The sequence below is a fragment of the Dendrobium catenatum genome, unplaced genomic scaffold, assembly GCF_001605985.2.
Source record: "Dendrobium catenatum unplaced genomic scaffold, ASM160598v2 fragScaff_scaffold_621, whole genome shotgun sequence".
NCBI lineage: Eukaryota > Viridiplantae > Streptophyta > Magnoliopsida > Asparagales > Orchidaceae > Dendrobium > Dendrobium catenatum.
The window spans coordinates 5,374,081-5,399,830 of record NW_021319083.1 but is presented as its reverse complement, the minus strand read 5'-3'; the positions used below and the strand labels follow the sequence as shown (position 1 = coordinate 5,399,830).

The following is a 25,750-nucleotide window of genomic DNA, read 5'->3' as shown; positions in this document are numbered from 1 at the left end:
ACCGCCGTGTCTGTGTGTGTATATATATATATATATATGTTTAATGCCCATTATATCGTTGTGGTGAAATTATAATTTCATTTGGAAGCCACGTCACTATATTCAGCCGCGTCATCGGCCGCCGGAGACGCGCACGTGCACCATCGACGATCAATCCGCTGCAGAGAAGCCACTGGAAATCCACGTCGGCATCGGGCCGAGGGAAGTGGCTTCACAAAAAGGGCCCCCGAGCTATCTCCCGATTCCCATTTTTCTCCCCGCCTTTCAATTTTTCTAGTCCGACTGCCGAAAGTAGGCTGGGGAAATAAGACTCGCGCTTATTGGTCTCCTTTGTTGTGCATAAACCCTAGTATTTACTCGGATTCATCGGTTGCTCAGTTCATCGAGTTGGTGCTCTTTGGTGGGATCTTTGATTCTGTGCCACCCCTCGAGGTAATCTTCCGTCGCTCCTTTGATGCATTCGATTCCGCTTATTTTCTCGATTTTTGGACGATTTTTTTTTTTTAATTTTTTTATTTCTTTCGGGGATTTTGGTTTGCATTCTATGGGATTTATGATTGTTGGGTTTTTGGTAGGGGATTAGTTATCGTATATCTTGAGCTGGATTTGAGTTTAGGCAAGTGTTTCTTCTTGGTGCTCTGGGTTGAAGTCGAGGGTTTGGTTCTCATGAGAATTGTTAGGGGGATGCAGAAATCGGCCTGTGGGGAGGAGATCGTGCAGGGTTGGAAAGATTTGTTCTGCAAAGGAATTGGCATCACAGCGCCCAAGGCGAGAACTCGTGATAAACCTGTGGGCTTTGTTTGGAATCTCTGATTTGCGTGAAGGGGCACGAAAGTGGAGAAATAAATAAAGGACGGCCTGGTGTTTCTGTAGAGCAGGATGACTCGAATATTGGTTCAGCGGGGCTCAGGGAGTTCTTCCACGAGCCAAAACCGCCCGTCTTCAAGTTCAGTTCCACCGCCTGTGCCACAGGGTGCATCAAACACTAAGGAGGAACAGGAAAAGGAGCAGACTCAGGATCCTAGTGGTTTGAACGACCTTATGCAGCATTGTGTTGGTATTGATGAGAAAGTCGCTAGTAGCAATGAGATTCCAACTGAAAGTTCTCAGGGAAGTAAGATTGAAGTTACGAACATTGAACAAATTGAGAACAAAAAACCTTATATTGAAGAATCTGTTGAGTCTGCTGTTAGAGTAAGAGTTTCTGGCGGGCTTCATTTATCTGAGAAGTTGGAACGTGATGATTCTGTTTCTGTGGGTGTTGGGCCATCGCAAATGCTCATTGGTGGGTCTAATCCCCCTCCTCCTCCTGTCCCACCTCCAAAGCCATCGTCATCAAATACGGGATCAAGAAGATTAGGGCTTGGGTTTTCTAATGCAGTGACTATTGGTTCTAGAAGACAAGTGGCACGTCCTGTGGTTTCTACATGGTCATCAGCTTCAGGCTCCTTGCCTTCTTCTCCTAGATCATATGTGGATGGTGAAGGGTACAATAGTGCAGATGAACAGGGTCCTTGTTTTTCCTCCCCTTATAATGATGTGGTATGGTCTATTCATTTGCATTATTATTCACTTCAATTCCATATTTTGTTGAAACTTTTAATTTGTTTTATTCGCACAAGTTGTAATCTTAGTGTATTTGGTTTTCTATTCCAGTTAAGTTATTTTCCTTGCTACATGTAGAATTTATCTTTACTTCACAAAGTAAAAGCATGATGGTCCAATTTTTCACACTGTTTGTTAATTTTGAAAAATCTTAAACCAAGAACAATATATCTGTTTCGAGGCATATCTTTCATAGCCACTAAATGTATGCATATTTATTTAAATGGTTATCTTAATTCTTTTCTCGAATTGGAGATCAGTTGCATAAAGCTTGTTAATCTTTGCAAAACCAGCCCTGCCCCCTCTAAAAATAAAAGAAATGAAAAAGAGGAAATAAGGAAAAACATGAAAAAGGGCAGTTTTGTTAATTTTATTCTTGCATGTTAAATTCCTGAAATAATCACCATTTTTTGCAATCATCATCCATAGATGAAGTAAAGATATAAGTTTTAGCGCTATACATTTTTTTTAGGCAGTGAACCTTCTTAATATTGCTCATTACTTATGGTTATCTATTACATGAATTCAATTTCCTTTTGAAGAATTTTTAAAAACATGAATGCTTTGCTGTCACAGTAAATCAAACACTATGGCGAAAATTTGAACGCACATGTGCTTTAGGTTGCCATGTTGGACACACTATTTGGAATGACTAAGAAGAATTAACATAAAGTATACATCTGGGAAGAAAAAATTTTGTTGATGAAGATTTAAATGAATATGTTGGTAGAGTGATAGAAGATTTTAAAAGCTTTTATGGTGGCTATGAGTTTGAAGCAACTAATGAAGTGGTAGGGTTATATTTGATTTTGCTCTTGCTTATGATTTTGTAATTGCTAATATCTTATTTAAGCAAAGAAATGAACATTTCATCACTTATAAGAATAGATATAGTAAAATTCAAATTGATTATTTTTTTTATAAAAAAAAAATATCGTTTCGATTGTAAGGATTGTAAAAGTATTATGAGTGCAAGTTTATGCACCCAATATCGCTTAATAGTTTTGGACTTTAAGATGAAGGGATGAAATATAAAAAATGATGTAAAATATTATCTTAAGATTAGATGAGGGTCTTCAAAGAATGCTAACAAAAATATTTTTAAAAATAAGATTCAAGACTTTAAGATTTGATTGTGTATGAAAAATGGTAATTTTATGTAAGAAAAAATTGCTAGTGATATTAAAAATATTATAAAATATGTGTTTGGAGTATCAAAAAGAAAATCTCATAATAGTAAAAATAGTTGGTGGTTGATTCAAAATATGCAAGATAAAAAATAATAAGTTTTTTAATAAAAATTAGTTTTGATGTAAAAGCTCATGAGATATAGAGAAACCCATAAAGATTTTAAGAAAGTAATATGTGATTCAAAGATTTTAGCTTTTAATGATCTATATAATAGATTATATATTAAAGAGAGTGAAATATGTATGTTTAAGTCAGCCAAGCAAAGAGATAGAATAAGTGTTTATTTCATGCAAAATTCATTAAGGATGAAGATAATTTTTTTTTGAAGAGGATATTCAACATAGGTGCATAAGATATTTCGATAAGCTTTTTAATAAAGATTGTGAGAATACGATTGACTTTAGTGACCTTTGCACCCTAAATGAAAATAGAGATTTTTGTTTTTGTCATCATATTAATAAAGCCGAAGTTAAAGAGGATTTAAAGAAAATAAGGTATAGTAAAGCTATTGGACATGACGATATCCCAATAAATGTATAGAAATTCCTAGGAGATGAAGAAATTTCTTGATTTATTAAACTTTTTAATTTTATTGTGAAGAGTAAAAAGATGTCAGATGAGTGATGGAGTGCTTTGATTCCTATGCATAAAAATGTGCGAATTATAGAGCAATTTAATGTGTCATACATTAAAATTAATGGAGAGTTATTGAGCGTAGGTTACAATGTGATATTAATGTTTCTCAAAATCAATTTAGATTTATGCTAGGTAGGTCTACTATGAAAGCTATACATTTATTGAGAGGTTTGATGGAGAAGTATAAAGAGAATAAGGAGGGTTTGCATATGATATTTATTAATTTAAAGAAAACCTATGATACAATTCCAAGAGATGTGCTTTTTATAGTTCTAGAAAAGAAAGTAGTTAATAATGCTTATATTCAAGTCATTATGAATATATATGCTGGAGTTGTTACTTGCGTTAAAACACAAGGTGGTTTGACCAAGTATTTTTCAATTTAAGTTGGATTTAATCAGTGACAAGCCTTAAGCCCATATCTTTTTGCTTTAGTCATTGATGTTCTTACTAGACATTTTCAAGAGGATGTACCTAGTGTATGATTTTGCTGATGATATTCTTCTTGTTGATAAGACTAGAGATGGAGTTGAGATCAATCTTAGAGTCTAAAGGTTTTTGTTTGAGTAGATCTAAAACCGAAAAAATGAAGTGTAATTTTAGTATTAATAGATATAGTGGGGGGATTGTGACGATGGACGATCAAATAATTAAAAATAGTGCACATTTTAGATATCTCGAGTCTATTATTCTAAGTGATGGTGAAATAGATGGAGACAATATTAGTAGAATTCAAGTTGAATGGTTGAAGTTGAGGAATGCATTGGCTTGTTGTGTGGTAGAAAAGTACGCCTCAAACTTAAGGGAAAAATCTATAAGATGGTGGTGAGACTTGCGATGCTTTATAGTGCAGAATGTTGGCCATTAAAAGAGAAGCATAAAATTAAGTAAAGTGTTGCAGATGAGGACGCTCAGGTGGATGAGTGGCTTTACTCTTAGAGACAAAATGCGAAACATGTATATACATGAAAAGGTTGGAGTAGCTCTAGTGGCAGATAAGATTAGAGAGTTTCCTTAGATGGTTTGACCATATAAAACGTCATTCTTTTGACGACCTGATTAGGAGAGTAGATGTATTAGATTTGACCCATATTAAGAAAAGCAGAGGGTAAACCTAAAAAGACTTGCTTAGAAAGTATTAAAATGACCTTTTTTTTATTTGATTTAAATGAGAAGTTGACCCTTCACAAGTCATAATGCAAAAAAGGATTCCCGTAACTGACCCCACGTAGTAGGATTAAGGCTTAATATTATAGTTGTTGTTAAATACTTTTGATTCATTGTAGGCATTTTAGACATGGGGTGGCCATGTATGGGCCAAAAATTGTACATAATCTAATGCTAGCACAATCTATTTATTTTTCGAGTAACCTTAATTTTACTCTCTTGCACAAATTCTTTCTTTTTATCACTTTATCTTGGTATATTTATAAATAAACTTGCTAAATTTATAAGTTTTGTGCCTGTAAGTACTAGCGTAAGTTTTGTCCCTTTCCAATCAGCCCTAGGAGTAGCTGGCGAAGCCTTTGATTGCATCTTGATCAATGTTTTCATCATGCCTTCCATGTTTCCAAAACCGATTTCCATGGAGGAAAACCTTCCCTCCAGTCCTGAAAATCTTTACTCCATCCTAGAATGTTTCTCCTGCATCTCGATCCTAAGTTGTTCCATCTCACTTTCCAAAGCGTCCATCTTCTTTACTGCCATTCACAAATTTTGGCCTCCAAACAACAAAAATCAGTAAGGTTGAAAAAATTCAGCCGAAATCAACAATAGGGACTTTAGCTTTCAGGCCAAGACACGGCTTTGATACCAATTTGATACGCCTTGGAGTTAAATTCAACAAGTAACATCAGGAAATTCATAGAAAAAAATAACAGATTTAGGAGGAATACTTGTCTGATTTTGATTAATAACTCAACAAGAAATAGAAGATACGAGCGATCTACAATTAGAGAGGTAGATTATCCCTCCCGATCAACCTAGACGCTGCCAGGAAGCCCTTACAGAAAAACTACAGCAGAAAAACTCAATCAAAACCTAACCCTAATACAAAATAATAATCCCTATATAAGCCTCTACTCTTCCCCCAATTTAGCCTTAAAAGATCTCCCTTGCCTTAATTAATTCCCTCTCTATTTTGAATTCAAATTTACTTCATTAATTCATTCTTTAATCATCCTCCTAGCATATGGTATAATTGGATTGCTCGGCCCCACAAGCGGGGCTGAAATTTCTAATGGTTCGCCCTCTGTAGCTGGTCTACCCCCTTGCTGCTGGGTCGGTTGCAGGACTGATCCTGCTGGACCGGACCGGTCTTAACAGATCATTAATACACATTGAAGTCTGTGATGATTGTTACATTTGTAAGGTAGAAGTTCTTCTACTGTGTATTATATTAAAATGATTGAGAGGTGAGAATTAGAAGTGCCCTCTGGGCATTTCCATATGATGTATATTCTAAGCAGTCTTCATACAGAAATTGTACTTCATGTTATCATCTATGATACATCTTTACCATCCATTCATATGCTTGTTCTCTTACCAAAAAATCCAATGATTCACTGTTTTTATGTTATTGACACAGTAAATGTTACTACACTTGATATTATATAGCATGATGCTAGATGATGTTGGAGATTTGTTTTTGGCCATGCTATAGCCCTGGAGTTTCTATATCGAATGTTGTGGTTTGGTATTGTGAAGAATCTGGGAGATGCCTGTCATGGGTAATGAATTTAAGAAAGCTGAGTTGCATGGATAATGATTTAGTGAATTTCTATATATACTTGGTTGAAGTTTGACTGATCTCATGATTTATTCAGTCTCACATGTTATAAAAGCTTTTATTATAATTGTGTAATTATCACGTTGAGTTTAATTGACTTAGCATTTTTTTTTTTAACATGAGCAATCATGTGGTGTTAACTATTTGAAAGAACAACTTTGCAGTGTATCTCCTTTTATTCCATTTTTATTGCACTGCTACTTGCTCTTTTAACGTTAATTGTGCTAGGATGCAGAATTTACATACATTCCTCTTACAGGAAAGGGAGCGACTCTTTGAAATTGAAATTAGGCGGGTGAAGGGTTTAGATGTTAAGAAGATGGCGGAAGACGGTAATTGCCTATTTCGAGCCGTTGCTGACCAAGTTTATGGTGATCCTGAAGTGTATGATTTAGCCCGGCAGATGTGCATTGATTACATGGTATTTGTAGACCTTTTTATTACTTTCAATTCAGAATGCTCTGTCCTTTATCCTAAAAGCCCTATGTGAAACTAGGTTTCTTGCTTACGCTTTAACAGAACAATAAAAAATATTTTGACATGATTGCATACTATATTTACTGCTTTAAGAGAACAATAAGAATTATTTTGACATGATTGCATGTTCAATTAACTGCTTTAAGAGAACAACAAGAATTATTTTGACCTGATGGCTCGTTCAATTAACTGCTTCTCCAAGTTGTAAGGTTTTACCAGATTGTTCTATTGTTCTTACTTTCTCAAAATGTTCTAATAACAGATTTCTTTTTAATTTATGGTTTGTGTATTTTTTTATAGAATAGTTAAGCTCTTCTATTTTGTGAGCTAGTTTTCTTTGGATTAATCAGATTGATTTCTTGAATCTTTTCTGCCTCTTTACTGATGTTCTAATATGTATAAATTTGTTACTTCTACTTTGATGTTTTTCTTTTCCAGATTCAATAAATAGTTCTACTAGTTGATATGTCTAGTTTCATGCCTCTTTAGGCAGTCTATATATATATATGTGTGTGTGTGTATGTACCCTTGATAAGTGCAGACCTGACGGATATGTTTCTCTTCTAGATGTGGGGGCATAATTCAATACTAGATAAGACAAGATGAAATAGTCCCATTGTATTATCTGAACTAGTTCTTCTGAATGATTTATTAGCCCATGCTTACTATTTGGTGCATTTAGGTTTTATTTGGCCTCTTGATGTATCTTTACAATTGAGTTTCCGTTGCAAAAGATGAAACGGTTCTATGTCCCCATTGGCCGCAAACCATCTTACAGTACTTGATATGCTTCTCTTCTAGATGTGGAGGCATAATTCAATACTAGTTATGTGCTCGTAATCTCTGTTGGCCATGGCAGGTACTGATAATAATCTTTTTCTTGTTGTAGGAAAGGGAAAGGGATCATTTCTCACAGTTCATAACGGAGGGCTTTACAGCATATTGCAAGAGGAAAAGGCGAGACAAGGTTTTTTTTTTCTCTTGTTTTTTTTATAAATATTTGTTGTGCATCCAAATTCATTTTGTTATGGCTTCAGTAACTTAGGGTATTTTGATTTTTAGGATACTTTTTCCCCGCTTTAGTCTTGTTGAGGGTTGATAATGGTTTACATGGAAGCAATAACAAATAATACTATTTTATTGTAAATATTATCATGTTCATTAATTTAACTGTGTAGTTTCTACAATTTTTCTAGTGGTGCTGCTCCGCTAGAAAATGTGGCGTCCATTCTTATTTAATTAGTTTTTGATGTGTTCTAAAATTATGCTGCCTTGGGCCTAGTCGTTTTTAATGGTCCTACCATAAATGCTATTTTTGTCACTAGTGATACTCTTATTTTCATATATTTGTCTTGCTATTGTATTCGTCACAAATTTCTAGATCAATTGCAATCCAATGTTATTGTGTTCTAAAATTACGCTACCTTTGGATCTAAGTTTTTGTCATGCAAACGTAGGATGAGATGCACAAAATAAGTACGGAAAAAAATTAAAAATTATAGCCACTATTGTTGTAGGATTTAACTCTTAATAGGACATAATGAAAAAAAAAACCCATATAACTGACCCCAGATAGTGAGATAAAAGCTTCTTCTTGTTGTTGTCATCACTCTTTGTACGGGAAAAAATATATTTTTTATATTGCAAATCAATATCCATATAGTTGATTACATCCCTTGTATGATACCTGAGCAAATGCTTGATTATAAATGTTTTTCTTGTATTCTGCATTATGCCTGTAATGAGGATAGTAGGGTCAGTTCAGGGTTTGGAATAGTCAAATGACTGAAAGGTCGCCTGGCAGGAAACTGCTGGAAATCTGATCAAATGAGATAGGATTAAGTAGAACGTACCCATGAAGTAAGGGAGATAGTACAATGGGATTCATAACAAAGAGGGATCAGATCTACAAACCTATGAACCTTCTTGATTCAGGCTTTTGCACGCAAGATTTCATGTATGCCATTAGGATTAGGTATCACATCCTATGAAGAGGACTGCCAAAGATCAGCCTTGGAGATGACCAATTGACTATGCATAGGGAATAAGACTTATTAGACTAATTCGTTTACTACATGAATATAAAGAATTCATGAGGTAAGGATTTTCGATAGGATTTTTTTAGAAAAGCTATTTGGGATTTGATTTTAAGATTTACAGTAAATCCAATTTCTTGTGGAGAGCAAAACATAATTTAGTGAAAATGGTTAATTTTTTGCAATTATCTGAGGATAAGAATATATAGAAAATCAATGAGCATGAGAACATAATTCATGGTCACAATCCTAATGGCGCTTATAATGTATGGGTTATTATTCATGTAATTATGAAAATTTTAGGATTTTTTGTAAAATTTAAAACAAAATGGATGGCAGCCTTCTGATGATTTTGGGATGAATGCAAGGAATTTATCATATTTAAAATACTTTTTTGTAGATTATAAACATCATGCCAATACAAAAGAAAAAATCTAGCAAATTTTTAGAATTTCCTACATTTAAGAGTAAATTTAAAGGCATATTACTTTATGAAAACATTAAAGTAGATATTAAGAAAGTAAAAAAGAATCTTAAACATTTCAAGATTTGTACCCTTAAAGCCTTGAAATATTCCCAGATTTTAATGAAATTTATTTGTTTTTTTTTAATAATTTTAAAAACATAACACCGCCATTGTCGGGTTGCAGGACTTGGATGAGGGAAGTGGAGTGTTGCGGTAGGTAGTCGACATCATTAAATTTATCAAACAATCATGATATGAATCCTTTTATGCATTGTGTTAATGCTAGGATATTTTTGGAAGCAATGTGTTGTATGAGCTGAATACAACAAAAAAGTATGCAAGGGATACTGCATTGGCCCCCAGGTGCAATGCTAAATAAACGAGGGTTCCTACCTCATGGACGGATGTTGGCAAAGAAGTTAGTTCATGAAAATAGACTTGGGATAGAAACTTGGAATATAAGTTATTTTACATGGAAATTAATGAAATTAGTAGATATTATGATTCATAGAAATATAAATATTCTACCTATTTAGGAAACTAAATAGGTTGAAAAAATACTAAGGAGATTGATAATTTAGGATTTAAACTTTGGTATTAAGGTAGAAGTTGTGTAGGTGTGATTATAAATAAGATTTTGAAGGATAATGTTGTAGAAATTAGTATAATTGGAGATAAAATTATAGCTTTAAAGATTTTTGTTGATGTTAAGATTATTAATGTTATATATGTTTATGCTCCTCAAGTAGATTTGGATGCGTTCAAAAATAAAATTTTGAAATAATTTAGAAGAATTAATACACATGATATCTCTTAAAAATAATTTTTATTAAAGGAAATTTTAAATGGATATGTTGGTAAAGTAGTAAAAGATTTTAAAATTATTCATAGTGGATATTAGTTCGGAGTAACTAATGTAGATGGTAGGATCATATTAGATTTTGTTTTAGCCTATAATTTTTTATTTAAGAAAAGATATGAGTATCTCATCACTTATAAGAATGGACATAGTAAAACTTTGATTAATTATTTTCTTATGAGAAAAATAAATCATTTATATTGTAAAGAATGTAAAGTCATTTCAAGTGAATGTTTATGTGCACAACATTTACTTATTAGTTTTGGACTTTAAGATTATTGTGTGCCAGACCATTCGCGGCAGCAGGGAGGTAGAGTGTTTAACATCCTAATTTTGTATGAAGATTCAACATATAGAGATAAATGAGAGGGTTATATCAATCATAAGAAACCAATATTTGTATGTGGAAAATCGTGAAAAGGGAAAAAATCACGGTGCCTTGCCCAGGTGAAACGATTTCGTTGATTTGAATACTGTTGGCAACGATCAAAGCCTGGTCCTCTTACTTAGGGTACCTGGCGGTAAGAGTTGAATGCTGTTGGCGGTGATCAAAGCCCCAATCCTCTTACGCAGGGTGCCTGTCAGCAAGAGTTAATTGTCGTTGGCGGCAATTAAAGCCCGATCCTCTTATGCAATAGTTGAATGTCGTTGGTAGTGATCAAAGTCTGGTCCTCTTACGCAGAGTGCCTGGTGGCATGAGTTGAATGCAATTGGCAGTGATCAAAGCTTGGGCGTGTGTCAATGATGGCAATTGGAGGGTGCACCGATGATTGCAGTCGGGCGAAGGGCCAATGATTGGTTGCTTGAAGGCAAAGGGTTGATTATGGTTGTTGAGAGGTAGGGGTCAACAGTGCCATGTGAAGGCCTAAGTCATCGGTGGTCAAGTTGCTTTCTATTGAAGGCAATATGCATTCACATTGATAAGGGTGGATGGCGGATAGTGGATAGCTCGACGGAGGGGTTCGGGTGGTGTGCTGATGACAACAGTTTAGTGGTGCACTATCGGTGCCAATTGAGTGGAGACCTGATGGTGATCAGGCTCTAATCTTTCCTTAAAGGATTTATGGAAGATGGTTCAAAATGCTGCATGAAAGAGGTCGATGAAATTTGGCAAGGATGTTTGACTTTTCCAAGGCTGTTTGTCAAAGCATTGCTTGATGATGTTAATCAATTAAGATGAATTCCTTAACGTTGTTAGACTTTTCCGAAGTTTTTTGTTAGAGTGTTGTTCGATGATGTTAACCTATATGGAAGAGGTTGAGGGAATCCACCAAGCATGTTTAACCTATATTAGATTATTTGCCAGAGCATTGCTTGATGACGTTAACCTGCTTGGAAGAGATCGAAGGAATCCACTAAGGATGTTTGACCTATCATAGATTGTTTTCAGAATGTTGCTCGATGATGTTAATCTATGTGGAAGAGTTCGAGGGAATCCACCAGTATGTTTAATCTATCTCAGATTGTTGTGAGAGCGTTGCTCTATGACATTAACCTGTATGAAAGATGTTTAATCGAATCTCCGTGGGGTCGATTATACCTTGACCGAGAGGGGACGAATGCTGCATGTATCCCAAATTTAAGGTGAAGATTGGTCTGTCTTTAGACTGTCACTGCCTTTTTGAGGTCGGGCCATGATCTTGACCAAGGAGTGGAAATCCAGCCGAGAACTGTATAGAGTTTAGGATTCACTTGAAGCCTTTGCTAATTTCTCTTATTTCTTGGAAGTTTTATGAGAGATGGTTGTCAACTATGATGCACCGACACTTCTCCTCAAAGAGGCGTGCAGTGTTCGACACCGTATCCGACACGACACTCGTCCGACATTCCTCCAACACGTGTCAGACACGCCGAACACGTGTCAGACACGCCGAACACGTGTCAGACACGCCGAAAACGTGTCCGATTAAAAAATATTAAATACAAGTTGGACACGCGTGTCCGACATGCGTATCTTAAATATTTTATGAATGTTTATAAATATAATTTCTTGTATTTGACGAGATTTAAACTAAATTTCTTATTTCCTATCCATAACACCAAATCAACGTCCGCAATTAATGCCCAATCATCGAATATTCTCATTTTCATTTCTTTTTGGCAGTGAAGGTATTTTCATCTCCTTTCTCAGCAACTAATAAATGGCACCAACACTTGACTCTCGACATCCTAATACTAATCATTTTAAGCACAAATTCTAGTTAAATGACTTATTATTTTTAAAATATTTTTAAAATTATACTTATTTATTTTTATACACTATTTTTTAAATATAAAAACAATAATACCATGTCCAACCCGTGTCCGTGTCCTATATTTTCAATAATTAACGTGTCCGTGTCGTGTCGTATCTGTGTCCGTGTCCGTGTCTGTGCATCATAGGTTGTCAATGATACTATTTTGGATGTTGAAAATATTGGAGGACCATGTTTTGCCTTAATAATGTTTGAGGTTACAGCCAAGGTTGCCCTAATCCAAATATGTTTCCTGTGAAATTAATGCACTAATGACTGATAGTTGGGAGGAGATAGAACAATGCATATTTGCTATTGCAGTGAGGTTCCCCCCAATATTGAAGGTCTTCTTTTAGACCTGATAATAGTTTGATGGTAAAGGGATTACATCTTTATAACCATGCCTAGGACATTGACGTGAACCACCCTTCGAGGTTGTAGTAAAGGTTTCCCCATAATTAAGAATCATTTCCCATAGCCAATGCCAAATTATTGTGTGCCAGAACATTTGCGGCGGTAGAGAAAGAGTATTAATGTCATAGTTTTGTACGAAGATCCAACATACACGCAAAATAAAAGAGAGGAGTATATCAATATAATAGGCACCAAAATTTTTACGAATAAAGGTGATTCACAAGAGTGCGAATTATAGAGGAATCAAGTTAATTTGTCATACAAAAAGCATATGACAAAATTCCAAGAGAAGTTCTTTGGAGAGTTATAGAAAAAAAAGAGTTAATAATGCTTATATTCAAATAATTAATGATATGTATGCAAGAGTTATTATTTGTGTTTGAACATTAGGTAGTTTGACCAAGTATTTTTTTATTTCAATTGGATTACATCAAAGATCACCTTTAAGCCCATATTTTTTGCTTTAGTCATGGATGTTCTTACTACATTTGCAAGAGGATGTACCCTGGTGTTTTTTTTTTAACCTGTGATTCTTCTTATTGATAAAGCTAGAGAGGGAGTTGAAGAAAAACTTGAATTATGGAGATCAACCTTAGATTCTAAAGATTTTTGTTTGAGTAGATCTAAAATCAAATACATGGATTAATAAATTTGGAGGTGGGATTTTACTAATAATAGATCTAGTGATGAGGTTGTGATATTGGGTGATCAAGTCATTAGAAATAGTGCACCTTTTAGATATTTTGGGTCTATTTTTTAAAACAATAGTGAAATAGATGGACATATTATTAGTAAAATCCAAGTTGGATGGTTGAAGTGGAGGAATGCATCATGCTTATTATGTGATAGAAAAATATCCTCAAACTTACAGGAAAATTTTATAAGATGGTTGTGAAACCTGTAATGCTTTATGACGCAGGATGTTGGTAATCAAAATGGAAGCATAAAATTAACTTAAGTGTTGCATAGATGAAAAATGCTTAGGGGTATGAGTGGCTTTAAAAATAGAGATAGAATGCGAAATGAGGATATACGTTAAAAGGTTGGAGTAGTTTCAATGACAAATAAGATTAGAGAGAGTCATCTTAGATGGTTTGATCACATAAGACGTTGGCCTTTTGATGATCCTGTTAGGAGAGCAGATGCATTAGATTTGGCCTATGTTAAAAAATGTAAAGGTAGACTTAAAATTTTTGGTTGGAAAGTATTAAAAATAATTATTTTTTATTAGATTTAAATGATAATTTGACTTTTAATAGGACACAATGGAGAAAATAGATTCATGTACTTGACAGCATGTAGTGGGATAAAAGCTTATTATTTTTGCATAATTTCAAAATACATGCAACATGCATGATAATCCTTGAGGCGCATACACTTTAAAATGCCTTCTAGATACGTGTCATGTTTCAACTCATGTTAGATAAGCCTCGACATGTGTCATGACACTTGAAATCTGTCTTAAGAGTTATTTTAAGCTCAAATCAGGGTCGTGCATATGCTAGGCATGATCCAACATATGGGCAATTTGTGTGAAGCATTTCTGTGGATTATGTTAATTACAAGGTTCAGTTGTCCAGTTCTCTTGCTACATGACCTTAAGATCTCAAAAGCCATCTGCTCCCATAAGACATTCCTTTGTAAGCCATAACATTCCTTTATCTTTGTATTATTCACTCCCAAGACCTCACAATTGCTCGATTACTGCTCACATAAGCCATTCCAGCCGCCTGTCTACTTGTATCATCTCTCCCAATCATTTTATTTAGTCAAATTTTTCTGCTGCTAGCTATTGCTCACACATTCCTGCTTTGATAAGCCATCTCTCTTGTGCGTTCTGTTAGTCTGGTTGTTCGCTGCAATCATTATAACCTTTCACATGTCTCGTACTTCAGCCATTTGTCTTTCGATCCCCACAACAGTCAATCCTTATTTTTGGCTCTTGTTTTTCACTTAAATTTTGCTTTTAGCTTTAGCATTCGTCTATTCCTCCTCTACTCTGGTATTATGGTTAGATGCTAATGGCTATGCCTTTATCTTTTCTTCCCTAACCTTAATTTTTAATTTATGTTTTTCTTGCTTTTTTGTTCTTTATTGCCAATGAGTAATTTTTCTATTTTTAAGATGAGGCTTTCTCTTGTTTTTTAATAATAAGTTTTTAAGATTTTGTTTGTTTATTTTGAGGAGGATACTGGTGCTACTATTTTTTAGTTAGGATTTTTTATTGCTTCCAAACAATGTTGATTTTGGCAAATTATATGACAATGATTAATGAATGTTAATGTTTACAACAATTAGCACTCATTGAAAATTTTGAAATTTAATTGTAATTTGGATTGTTTGTTTTTTCTTTTTGTTAAGTTTTTAATGTCAAGTATATTATATTATACTAAATTATGTGGTGCTTTTAATAGAAAATGCTTGTATTAGGCGTTTTAATTATGCATTTTATATTAGTAATTTATAAAAAAGAACATGTTCATGGCTTGCAACATTTTTAATGGTTGTCATGTTTATTGTCTTGTTGTGTCCATGTCTCATTAACAACTGGATAAATAGAATCAATGAATATGAATAAATAGTTACAATTTCCATTGTTACCAAATAATAGAACCTTCAAAAATAGTGGTTGTATAGAAGCTAGGAATTTTATGTGCTGAATAGGGACATGGAAACAGTTGAACCTAACCAATCAAGTAATCAAAACTTTAACATTCACATTTCGTTCTTATAGTCACCATTATAATAGCATTTTACATAAAAATAAAACAAGAAAATAGAAAATAAGACAATAGAAAAACGTCAAAACTCATAATGTCAATGTTCTCGTCTCGATGCTAGTAGCTTGCATTTACCATCAAGAGTAAATTTTCATATTTCCATCAAATTGAATTTAGATTAGGCATGTGTAATTGTAGTCACAATGTTGTGGGAATCAATAGTGTTTGTGTAGACTTAGGCTTCGTTTGTGACAGCTTTCTTATTGTTTTCTAAAGCAGTTTTCTAGTATAAAAATTATAGTAAGTATGCGCATTTCATTCTCTTATGACACCCCACACCGCAATGTCATTGGCTGCAGCATTCATCAGGGAGGTGGTTAGACTACATGGGATTTCAAAGTCAATAGTGTCTGACCGAGACAAAGTGTTCCTCAGCTAGTTCTGGAGGGAGCTGTTCAGGTTGCAGGACACTATTCTCAAGAGGAGCATCGCCTACCATCCTCAGACAAACGAGCAAACAGAGGTAGTGAACCGAAGTGTGGAGACTTACTTGAGGTGATTCGCTTCTGAAATATCGCGGATGTGGGCAAAATGATTAGCATGGGCCGAGTATTGGTACAATATATCGTACCATTCTGCTTCTCAGATGACTCCTTTTGTACTTTGGGAGAGGAAACACGCTAGTTTCGTCATTAGAGCAGTACTTGGAGGAGAGGGACAAGGTGTTGGAGGAGTTGAAGAAACATTTGTTGAGAGCACAACAGATCATGAAGAAGCAGATAGATATACATAGAAGAGAGATACAATTTGAAGTAGGGGAGAAAGTGTTCTTAAAACTACGACCTTACAAGTGCAAGGAAGGCGCTAAGACGGGCAGGGCATCGCTATAGTCGGTGCAAGACGGCGGGAGTGCGACCGAGCGGGACGGCAACAACGCCAGCTCGCGGGATGCGACTGATTGACGAGATGCGACTGATTGACGAGATGCGACGGTGCGGTCGATTGATGCGGGTCCGGGATGACAGCAGGCCGAAGCGACCGATTGAAGCGAGACGCGATGCGATTGACACGAGACACAACTACGATGAGACACGACATATGGGGCAATTTGGGTTCCGTGGGTTTCCAGGTCAACCTGAATCTGACCTGTTTTTAAACGGGTCAAAAACCGAACCCGAACTCGATCCCTTTCACAAATGGGTTGACCCAAACCCATATTTTTTCAGGTCGGGTTTTGGGTCGTGTAAAAAATTGACACCCCTACACATTGTCGGAGCTGCTACATCGATGGAGTGGCTGTTGCTATAGGCTCGAATCTTGAAAATGGTGCATTGGAGTTTTTGCTTGGAGGCTCGAAATGCTAGTGCGATCGAAGGTTGTTGGAGAAGATAGAAGACTTATGGAGGCTCTAATCGACGTCTCATGACAACTCTTTGCTTCTGTTATGACAAATAATATGCCAAGGATTGAACTAAACAAAACTTTGGCGACACCAAACCTTGAATTATAAATTGACTTGAAAACTGTTTATGTAGCATGCTTTTTGCTAGCGTAGCACTTAATGGTGCGAAGTGCCTGCTTCATGCGCTTTGGTTGCATAAGAATGTGGCTTAGCGTGCAAGCAGGATGCTACACATTTCCTTGATACTAAAGCGCGCTTTTAACAAGCTTGGATCACATTTCCTTGATACTAAAGTGTTCTTTTAACGAGCATGGATCTATCATATTTTTGTAGTTGTGGAATTCAATAATGTAAAACCTGAAATTATGGTTTTGCTTCATGATGTTGACTTTGCAATGAATGATTTTGAAAACATTTATCCTAATGAACTTCATAATTACCACCACTTAGTAGCATACAATATTCTATTGATTTAATTTTTAATCATCATTGACTAATTTACCTCATTATATGATGAATCCGTTAGAATATGATGCATTGAAAAGACAAGTGAATGAATTACTTAAGAATGAATTTATTGTCTTTGCATCATACCTAGTTCGCTTCCACATAAAAAGGATGATTGTTGGAGAACATGTAGATATGAGGGCCATCAATAAGATCACCATTAAAACAAATTTTCTAATTTTTTTTTGGCATTTTGTGATTTGATTAATGGTGTTGTGATTTTTTTTAATTGATTTAAGAATTGGATTCCATCAGTTAGAATGAGGAAAGTTGCCGAGTGAAAAATTATTTTATAAATTAAGTAGGAATTATATGAATATTCTGTGACACCTTTAAATTCATCAGTGCACTGATTACTTCCTTGCATATGATGAACCATTTCCTGTGACTGTTGATTAGATAGTTTTTTGTTGTATAATTTAATGTTATTCTAATCTATACTAGAAAAATAATTATTTGGTGCATCTGAGAAAAGTATTTGAGGATTTATTAGTTGAAAAATCATATTTGAATTTGAAGAAGTATAATTTTGTGACTCCATTTTTGTTCTTTCAAGGTTTTTGTTGTCTTGGGGGCATTATTAATTGATTTTGATTTGGTGAAAGCAATTATTACTTGACCAAACTTATTAATATACATGATATTTAGATTTTCAAGGTTTGGCCACTTTTTATTGATGACTCATCATAAGGCTTACTAAATGGCTCCAATTATAAATTGTTTGAAAAGAAGGAGAATTTAGGTGACTAATATGCTACATGTACTTTTACTAAAATAAAAGAAAGATTTACTGATGCACTTGCACTTAAATTGCCTAATTTTAATAAGGTGTTTAAGATTTTTTGTGATGCATTTGGGGTAGATATTGGAGCGTTGAGTTATGGAGGACATCTCATTTTGCCTTCTTTAGTGGGAAGCTGAGTGATGCCAAATTGAAATTCTCATATTTTCTTAGGAAATTCTATGTTGTAGGCTTGTAGCATAAGCTCTTGGATAATGGAGACATTACTTGCTGTATTGGGAGTTTATGTTATGTTATAATAATCAAGGCTTGAAAAACTTAAAATCTCAAATGAAGTTGGAATGGAGACATAAATGTGGGTCTGAGCTTTTGCAAGAGTATTTTTTTATCCTTAAACATGTATTAGATTTGATAGTAAATCTATTGATGTTTGAGTAGATTTTATGTTATTTTACATATAATGCAAGTTAAAGTGATATGATTTGATCATATAAAAGAGAAGTACGTTATTTGTCAGGATTTTGACAATATTTATAAAGGCTTCAATTATGATTCATTTATTATTACTAAAGGCAACACAATTAATGATTGTTAATTATTTAAGGTACTCATATGTGTATTTTTGATTCATCATTAAGGAAATTTATGACCAAATTACATGTTAGGGTGTTCCTAGCGATTTTTAAAGAGGTAAGACCTTTGCAATGACTAAGGATATGTATTTATGACCAACTTTGAAAAAAGATGTGGCACATTATTTTACAGTGTCGGACTTACTAGTACGCTGAAGGTAGGAAGCGTAACACATGGTTGAATACTCCTTTACCAATTCTATAAAAATCTTAAGATTATCTAGTATAGATTTTATGTTAGGGTTTCATGAATATTGAGAAAGAATGATTTTATTTTTGTTCTGGCAAGTCATTTAAACAAAAAAGACATTTTATATCATGTCATAAACTTGTAGATAGATCTTGCATTAAAATATAATTTATTGAAGTGGTTAAATTTTATGGTTTATTTAGAATGATTATTTCTATTTGTGATGCAAAATTACTACGTTTTTTGGAATGTGCTTTGGAAGAAAATAGGAAACTGTTTAAATTTTTTTAGCAATTTATCATCCACAAATTGATGATTATACTTGGGTGATAATAGAAGATTGGAGATCAATTACAAATTTTGGTAAAACATGGCATCTGGGTGGGATTTTATGTTGTTATGCTTGAGGATGCATACAATTCATCTACAATGAACTACTAGTATGAGTCAATTTGAGATGTCCACGTGTTGTCAACTTAGAAGGTTTATAGATGTTGTCATCCTACTTATAGAATTTAGCTTAACAAATTTGCACAATCATTTGCTTGAAAATATTTATCGAAAATTGACTAGTAATTATGATATTTATAAGCTTTCTGCTAATGTGGATAGGAGAAATATGAAATTTAATCCTGGTGGTAAGGTCATTGTGCTTTTAAATCTAGAAAAGTTTTCATCTGGAACCCTTAAAAATTTGAATGCTAGCAATGAAACCATTTAAAATTGTGCAATATGTTGGAACTAGTGCTTATTATAAATTATAGAAAATTGGGTATAAATGTAGTTTTTAATGTGTCTAATCTGACCATAGTTTTGAAGTTTATTATTAATTGATTGAATTCTACTCTCTTTTAACCTCATCTTTATTACTCTACATCCAATTCTTTGTTGGACACTTTCATGTAGCTTTTTGCTGAAGTTATTGTATATGATGAAATTCATTCCACTATTAATGATGAATTTTGAAGGTTATTTTGTTCAGTAGTGAGATAGACCTAACTTTGATGATTCATGGATTATTTTATATGAAATTCATGATTTATGCCCATAATTGCTTATTGAGTATCAAATGCTAAATTCATCAGGCTCAAATTTGTCTAAGCATGACAAATTTGATTGCTTCTCATTTATTCTCATAGAAGAATCACACCAGCTTTAATTTTTGTGAATCTTATGATTTTTTTTTTGCAATAGTGAGTTTCTTTTCATTTAATTCATTTCACTTATATTTCTATCTGAATTCATGCAAGTGATGATGATTGAAAAGGGTTGTCATGGCTGAAGAAGGTATTTTCTAGTTTCAGGTTAAATTATTTGGTTGGCGTGATTTTAATCTTGATTTAATATTAATTCTCACATAATGTTGAGAAGGTTACATAAGGCTAAGATGTTATGGTGGATTGCTGTTGGATTTGGTATAAACCATTCGAGTTATTGGAGCTTAATTTTTTTTTTTTTTAAACTTATGCTGTGTAGTAGCTAATTATTAAATTGTTGAGGTTCAGTTTGACATATTTAAAAAATGAAGAAGCAGATTATGCATTGCAATTTCACGTGAAATGGAACTTTAGGGTTTTTGTGGGAGTTATGGTTTTGCTAAGTTTTATCTTGTCCCGACTGTTGGGCCTTATCATTGTAGCTACAAGTTACACTTCACATGCTCTATGGCTTTGCGTTTTTGATGTGATCAATGAAGTTGGTTTAGTTGTTATGGGAATTCGAAAAAACTTTGGAAAAATTGGATTTAAATTGAGATTGATTTGGTGGCAGTCTTATTTATTAACTTAGGTTATGAGGAATTCATAAAAATTGTTTTGAGGCGTGCAATGACTTTTATATAATTTCTTTAACTTTTTAATCATGCATTTAAGTTGTACGTGTGATTCTTTCGAGCATGATATAGTTATGATTACTTTATTTTGAGAGATTGTAATCTTCCTCATATTTGTGTGAGGCCTTTTTTATTTTCTTCGGTATTTCGTTCTTTGTAATTTTTCTACTTAATTTATGAGAAAAGAACCAAAATGGTCCCTCAACTCTTTGTGAGGGACCCAAATAATCCCCTACTATTTTGAGGGACCAAAATAGTTGATCCCTCAACTCCAAATAGGACTTTTTTAGTCTTTCCATCTAATGGTAGAGTTGATGGTGTTGAATATGAAGATAATTTTATTTTTTTAATTAAAATAATTAATAAATATAAATTTTTATTGATTATAATTTTTGTAAAAAAATTAATTAAACATTTCTTTAATAAAAAGATTATACATACTTGTAGTTTTAATAATTATACATAATTTCTTTACCCCTTCTCCACTATTCCTTGCTTTTCGACTTCGCCTCCTTCGCATAACGGGTAGAGTTTTGAATGACTAGCTAAATAACTTATTCACCTCCTCGACGATGTTCCTTCCTGTCGGATCCACAATCACATTTCGTCGTTAGTCTGTTGACCGGAAGAAACGATGACAACAGGAGCTTGCTTGTTGCGAAGTTAGCCATCTTTCTTCCGTTCGTGTGCTTCTTCGGCCAAATCGACTGCGATCGAAAGTAACGGCGACGAATGTAGCTTGCTCGTTGCGAAGGTAGCTTTCTTTCTTACGTTCACACGCTTCTTCGGCCAAATCGATTGCGATTGGAAGTAACGACGACAATGGGAGCTTTCTCGTTGCGAAGGTAGCCATCTTTCTTCCGTTCTCGCGCTTCTTTGGCCAAATTGACTGCGATCGGAAGTAACGACGACAATGGGAGCTTTCTCGTTGCGAAGGTAGCCTTCTTTCTATCATTCGTGCGCTTCTTCTTTACTTGTTCCGATAATACTGTCCTGCCCATCTCACTTTTACATTTAAAATTGATGGCAGGACCAAAATAGTCCCGTTTGTAGGAGTTGATCCCTCACAAAGAGTTGAGGGACCTTTTTGATAATTTTCTCGCTTATTTATTGTTGACTAGTTTAGTCTCTTGATTTGGTCAAAAATTAAGATGTCCAAATTGTATTTTTCTGAAGATTAATTTGTTTTGCTTGCTGAGTTTGTTTTTTTTCCAAATTTTTTGAAATTATCAAAATTTTGTGATCTTTTTACAATCAATTCAACTTAAATATTACCGTTGCTTGTTTATATTAAAAGAAAGTGAGTTGTTGGTTTATTTAGTGCATAGTAATTATGAATCCTCATTTTATTTGCATGAACATATGATATGCATCATATTTGTTGTATTAGAAAATCCCAACCCTTTGTTTTTCTGAATGATTAGGTCGAAGAAAAATTAGAAATAGATTGGAAAGCACGCTATAATCAGAAAATCCAGATCGGATAAGTTTTGACTAATTCCAATCATATTCGTTAACTAATTACTAATATCGTAGGAAAAAAAAGAAAGAATTCACCAAAATTAGAAATCCATACCTCCCACATCTTGAAAGAGATTTGCTTTTATGGGAAAACTGCTATCACCATGCTAGAAAGATCTACAACCGACACTCAAGCACCGCACAAAGGGGAAGCGCAAGAATCAGAGAAATTCTCATTGAAAACTGTTTTTACATGAGTTAATTATTCCCTATTTATAATTTCAAGTCCGCTCCATTTACAGTATAAAGATGGGTTTGAGTATCTGAACTCTCATTGATAGCTTCCCAGCTGCAGTTCGCTTCCTTTATGCGGATGATACCATGCGGTAGCATGAAATCCCGTAACCACTCTGCCGCAGGGAGCCGAAACGCATGGCTACAATCCCGTAGTAGTGAACTGCAAGCAAACATAATTATTAATCTCCATGCGTGGAAATAGCTGTTGATCCTGTCATATATAGGAGCCTAAATAGTGGAGTAGACAGCACAACAAGAATTCAATTAAAAGTCCATCAATAAAAAAAACCCAACAGCATTTAGCAGAATTGAAGCTTGGGATGACTCAGCTCACTAATCACATAAAAACCCCTTGAATCATCCCAGGAAATAACATTAATGCCCATTTAGCAACCTAACAGAGAACTGGTGGCTGAAGAAGAGTGAACAAACAGTAGCAATCGATAAGAGAACCCATTAGTGAACCAGTGTCTGAACCCAATCTAAATCAACACAATGAACCGAACCAAACAAAGAACACAGTTCATTTTTCTTAAAGAATCGTCCACAGATGTTGTTCTAATCATCGTCAGATGCTTGTTTTCACTCAACTAATGCAATAATAAAATAAAATAATAATAAAGTTAATTCAACAAAATCAACAAAGTAAAAACACTCCTCAGATCATCAAATGGTTTATCTCAACACTATTTCTATTTCTGGCAAGTGCAGGCTTGCACCTATGATATTCTAATATCCGTATGTCTTGAGATTAGGAAATTAATCCATCAACGTAAACAGCAGCCAAGTTGCATATAAGTCATTCTTTTTCTAATCGCTATGTTGGCAGCCTGCTTTGATTTTAACTTCACCTAACCTAGTCAGATGATGCTTTATTGGAGTACCTAAATCTATTTTATCATTCCATATTTTCAGGTTTATGGAAATAACTTGGAAATCCAAGCCTTCTCAGAGATGTACAATCGTCCTATTCACATTTATTGCTACAGTACAGGTGATATTTGTATTTCTTTATCCTGTTAATTTGTAATATTACCTTTGTAAGGTAGAATAGCCATTTGTTGCTGATAATGAGGTGTTAATTTTGTGACTTTTTTAATTCCCTTTTCTGTCTTCAGAACCTATCAACATCTTCCACGGAAGCTATGGGACAGACACACCACCAATTAGGTTAAGTTACCACCGTGGAAATCATTACAATTCACTTGTTGATCCCCGCAGATTGACAATTGGGGCTGGCCTTGGATTTAGCTGTCTTCGGGAGGTGAGCCCTTGAATAGAATTTTTTGTGTAAAATTTTTGAAGTTATGTGAATTTGTTGTTCCATGAAATTTGAGCCAAGCCAGTGCAAAATTATCTGCTCATCTCGATTCCTCGTTCTTCTTGATCTTGTGTGTGTTATGCTACAAAGAAGAGACAACTTTCACCCAGCACGAGAATAACTTTCTTTACTAATCATCAGTATTATTCATAATTTATGCATGGATCTTATCAGAAAAATAAATGCATTATAAAGTACTTATTGAAATTTGCTTCAGCTTTCTTTTTTCTTTTCCTTACGTGGGTACTCGGCAAATGTTTGTATTACATTTGTTGTTCTTTAGGCAAATGTTGATAAGGACCAGGTGAAGGCTGCTATCAAGGCCCAGCAAGACCAGCAGATTGACAATGTAAGTGTTCATAGCTTCTTCTGCCTGTTAATTTTTTTTAATCTTTTTTTTTTAGACTAATACCATACCAATTTTGACATAGCAATGCTTTAAGTATGTGAAGCATAGATGTTATATTTTATTTAACAACTGAAGCATGATGCTAGTTGCGTGAGCCTTCTTGCTCACTCATAAATTCCTTGTTCCCTGTATTTGCTCCTCACTTATGAGTTGGTAAATTCTAAAAAAATTATAAAATTTATAGATTTTGCTATCCAGTTCATGCTTATAAAAGATGATGGATGGTTTTACATTTTAAAATAGATAATTTGGGCAAAAATAGGTTCAGTCATTTGTCAAAAGTCAAAACAAATTTTTTTGTAGAAGATTGTACTAATTATTTCTAGCTTGAAAAGAAGAGATCTGTTTAAACTTAAAACTTGTGGGAACAAAATTTAATGAAATCCTTTTCATCGTATTCGATTATCATTTAATCAAGGGATCCTTGTAAATATAATCAATTATAACAGATGGTGTGGGACCTTGGTCACACATGGAATTATCTAACGCTGATAATGCCTCCGTGAACAGGCACTTCTTGCTGAGGGACGTTTCTACTCGGACTTGGAGCTAACAGAGAAAGAAATAGAGCGCATGGTCATGGAGGCCTCTCGAGCTGAATATCTTGTTGAGGACAAGTTGAGGCAACTTTGTTCGCAGGAAACTTCCACATCTAGAGCTGAACCATCTTCTTCTGGTACAAGTAAGTTAGCTAGCAACTAATCGAGTTAGAAGTTAGATTATTATAATGCTTACAAGCAGCCTCCTGGTTATAAATAAATAACAAAATTTTTGGAGGTAGCAGTTTAAATAAGCCTAACTTGAAAGACTCAAGTGTTATTTATCTTTAATTGTTAAGCTAATGAGACAATTTTTGTTGTTGTTTTTATTTGGTTTGTTAACTTACGGAGTTGAGCACGAGCTGCTCATGAATATAAAATCTACTTGAAAGTCATATACAAATTTTAGAATACACATATGCAAGCACCCCCTTCCTATATATATATATATATATATATATATATATATATGCGTTCTTATACTTTCTACATTACTAAAGGACCAAAATACTTGTTCTTTTTTCTTCACATGGGAGAAGGCTATACTTCTCAGTTTCTTTCTATGTTATAAACTGGTTTGGGAATTTGGAAGCAGCTAAAGAATAGTGATGCATTTGCTTTTAGTTTTCTGTGTATTAATGGGATGATTTGATGCATTATGGATGCCAGCTTATGTTTATGCGTGGGTCGAGTGCTGATGGCCCGTTTAGCTGTCTTTTTTTGTTTTTTTTTAAGGATTTTAATGGTAAAAATATGCTTTAAACAATAAGAAAAAGTATTAATCTTAATAATTTTATCATAATAATTCTTCAAATTACTGCAATTAATTGTGGCTGCAAAAATGGAGCCAGGAGTAGTTTTCTTATCATTCTCCATCGAAGGCTTGAAGCTGTGAATCGTGAGACGTGAACGCTGGCATCCTCTCCTCTCAGTATGTGAGGAGTTACAAGTCGAACAATCGTAGCCAATCTCAAGTAAGGGTTTGGCACTTTC

The 25,750-nt window shown here is 34.3% G+C and overlaps 1 protein-coding gene across 4 annotated transcripts; it reads left to right on the top strand.

The window, feature by feature from the left end:
- Positions 1–68: 68 nt before the first annotated feature.
- Positions 69–25,750, top strand: LOC110114144 (OTU domain-containing protein 5-B). 4 transcript variants are annotated; one of them, XM_020846918.2, is made up of 9 exons: positions 69–432; positions 691–1,542; positions 6,480–6,641; positions 7,587–7,664; positions 23,404–23,482; positions 23,607–23,752; positions 24,093–24,158; positions 24,729–24,900; positions 25,698–25,750. In XM_020846918.2, exons 2-9 carry the CDS (start codon positions 880–882, stop codon positions 25,733–25,735), a joined length of 1,404 nt encoding a protein of 467 aa, XP_020702577.2. In that variant the 5' UTR covers positions 69–432; positions 691–879; the 3' UTR covers positions 25,736–25,750. The 4 variants fall into 4 exon arrangements, with proteins under 4 accessions (XP_020702577.2, XP_028550947.1, XP_020702576.2 ...); XM_028695114.1 differs by having other exon boundaries at positions 681–1,542; XM_020846917.2 differs by having other exon boundaries at positions 584–1,542.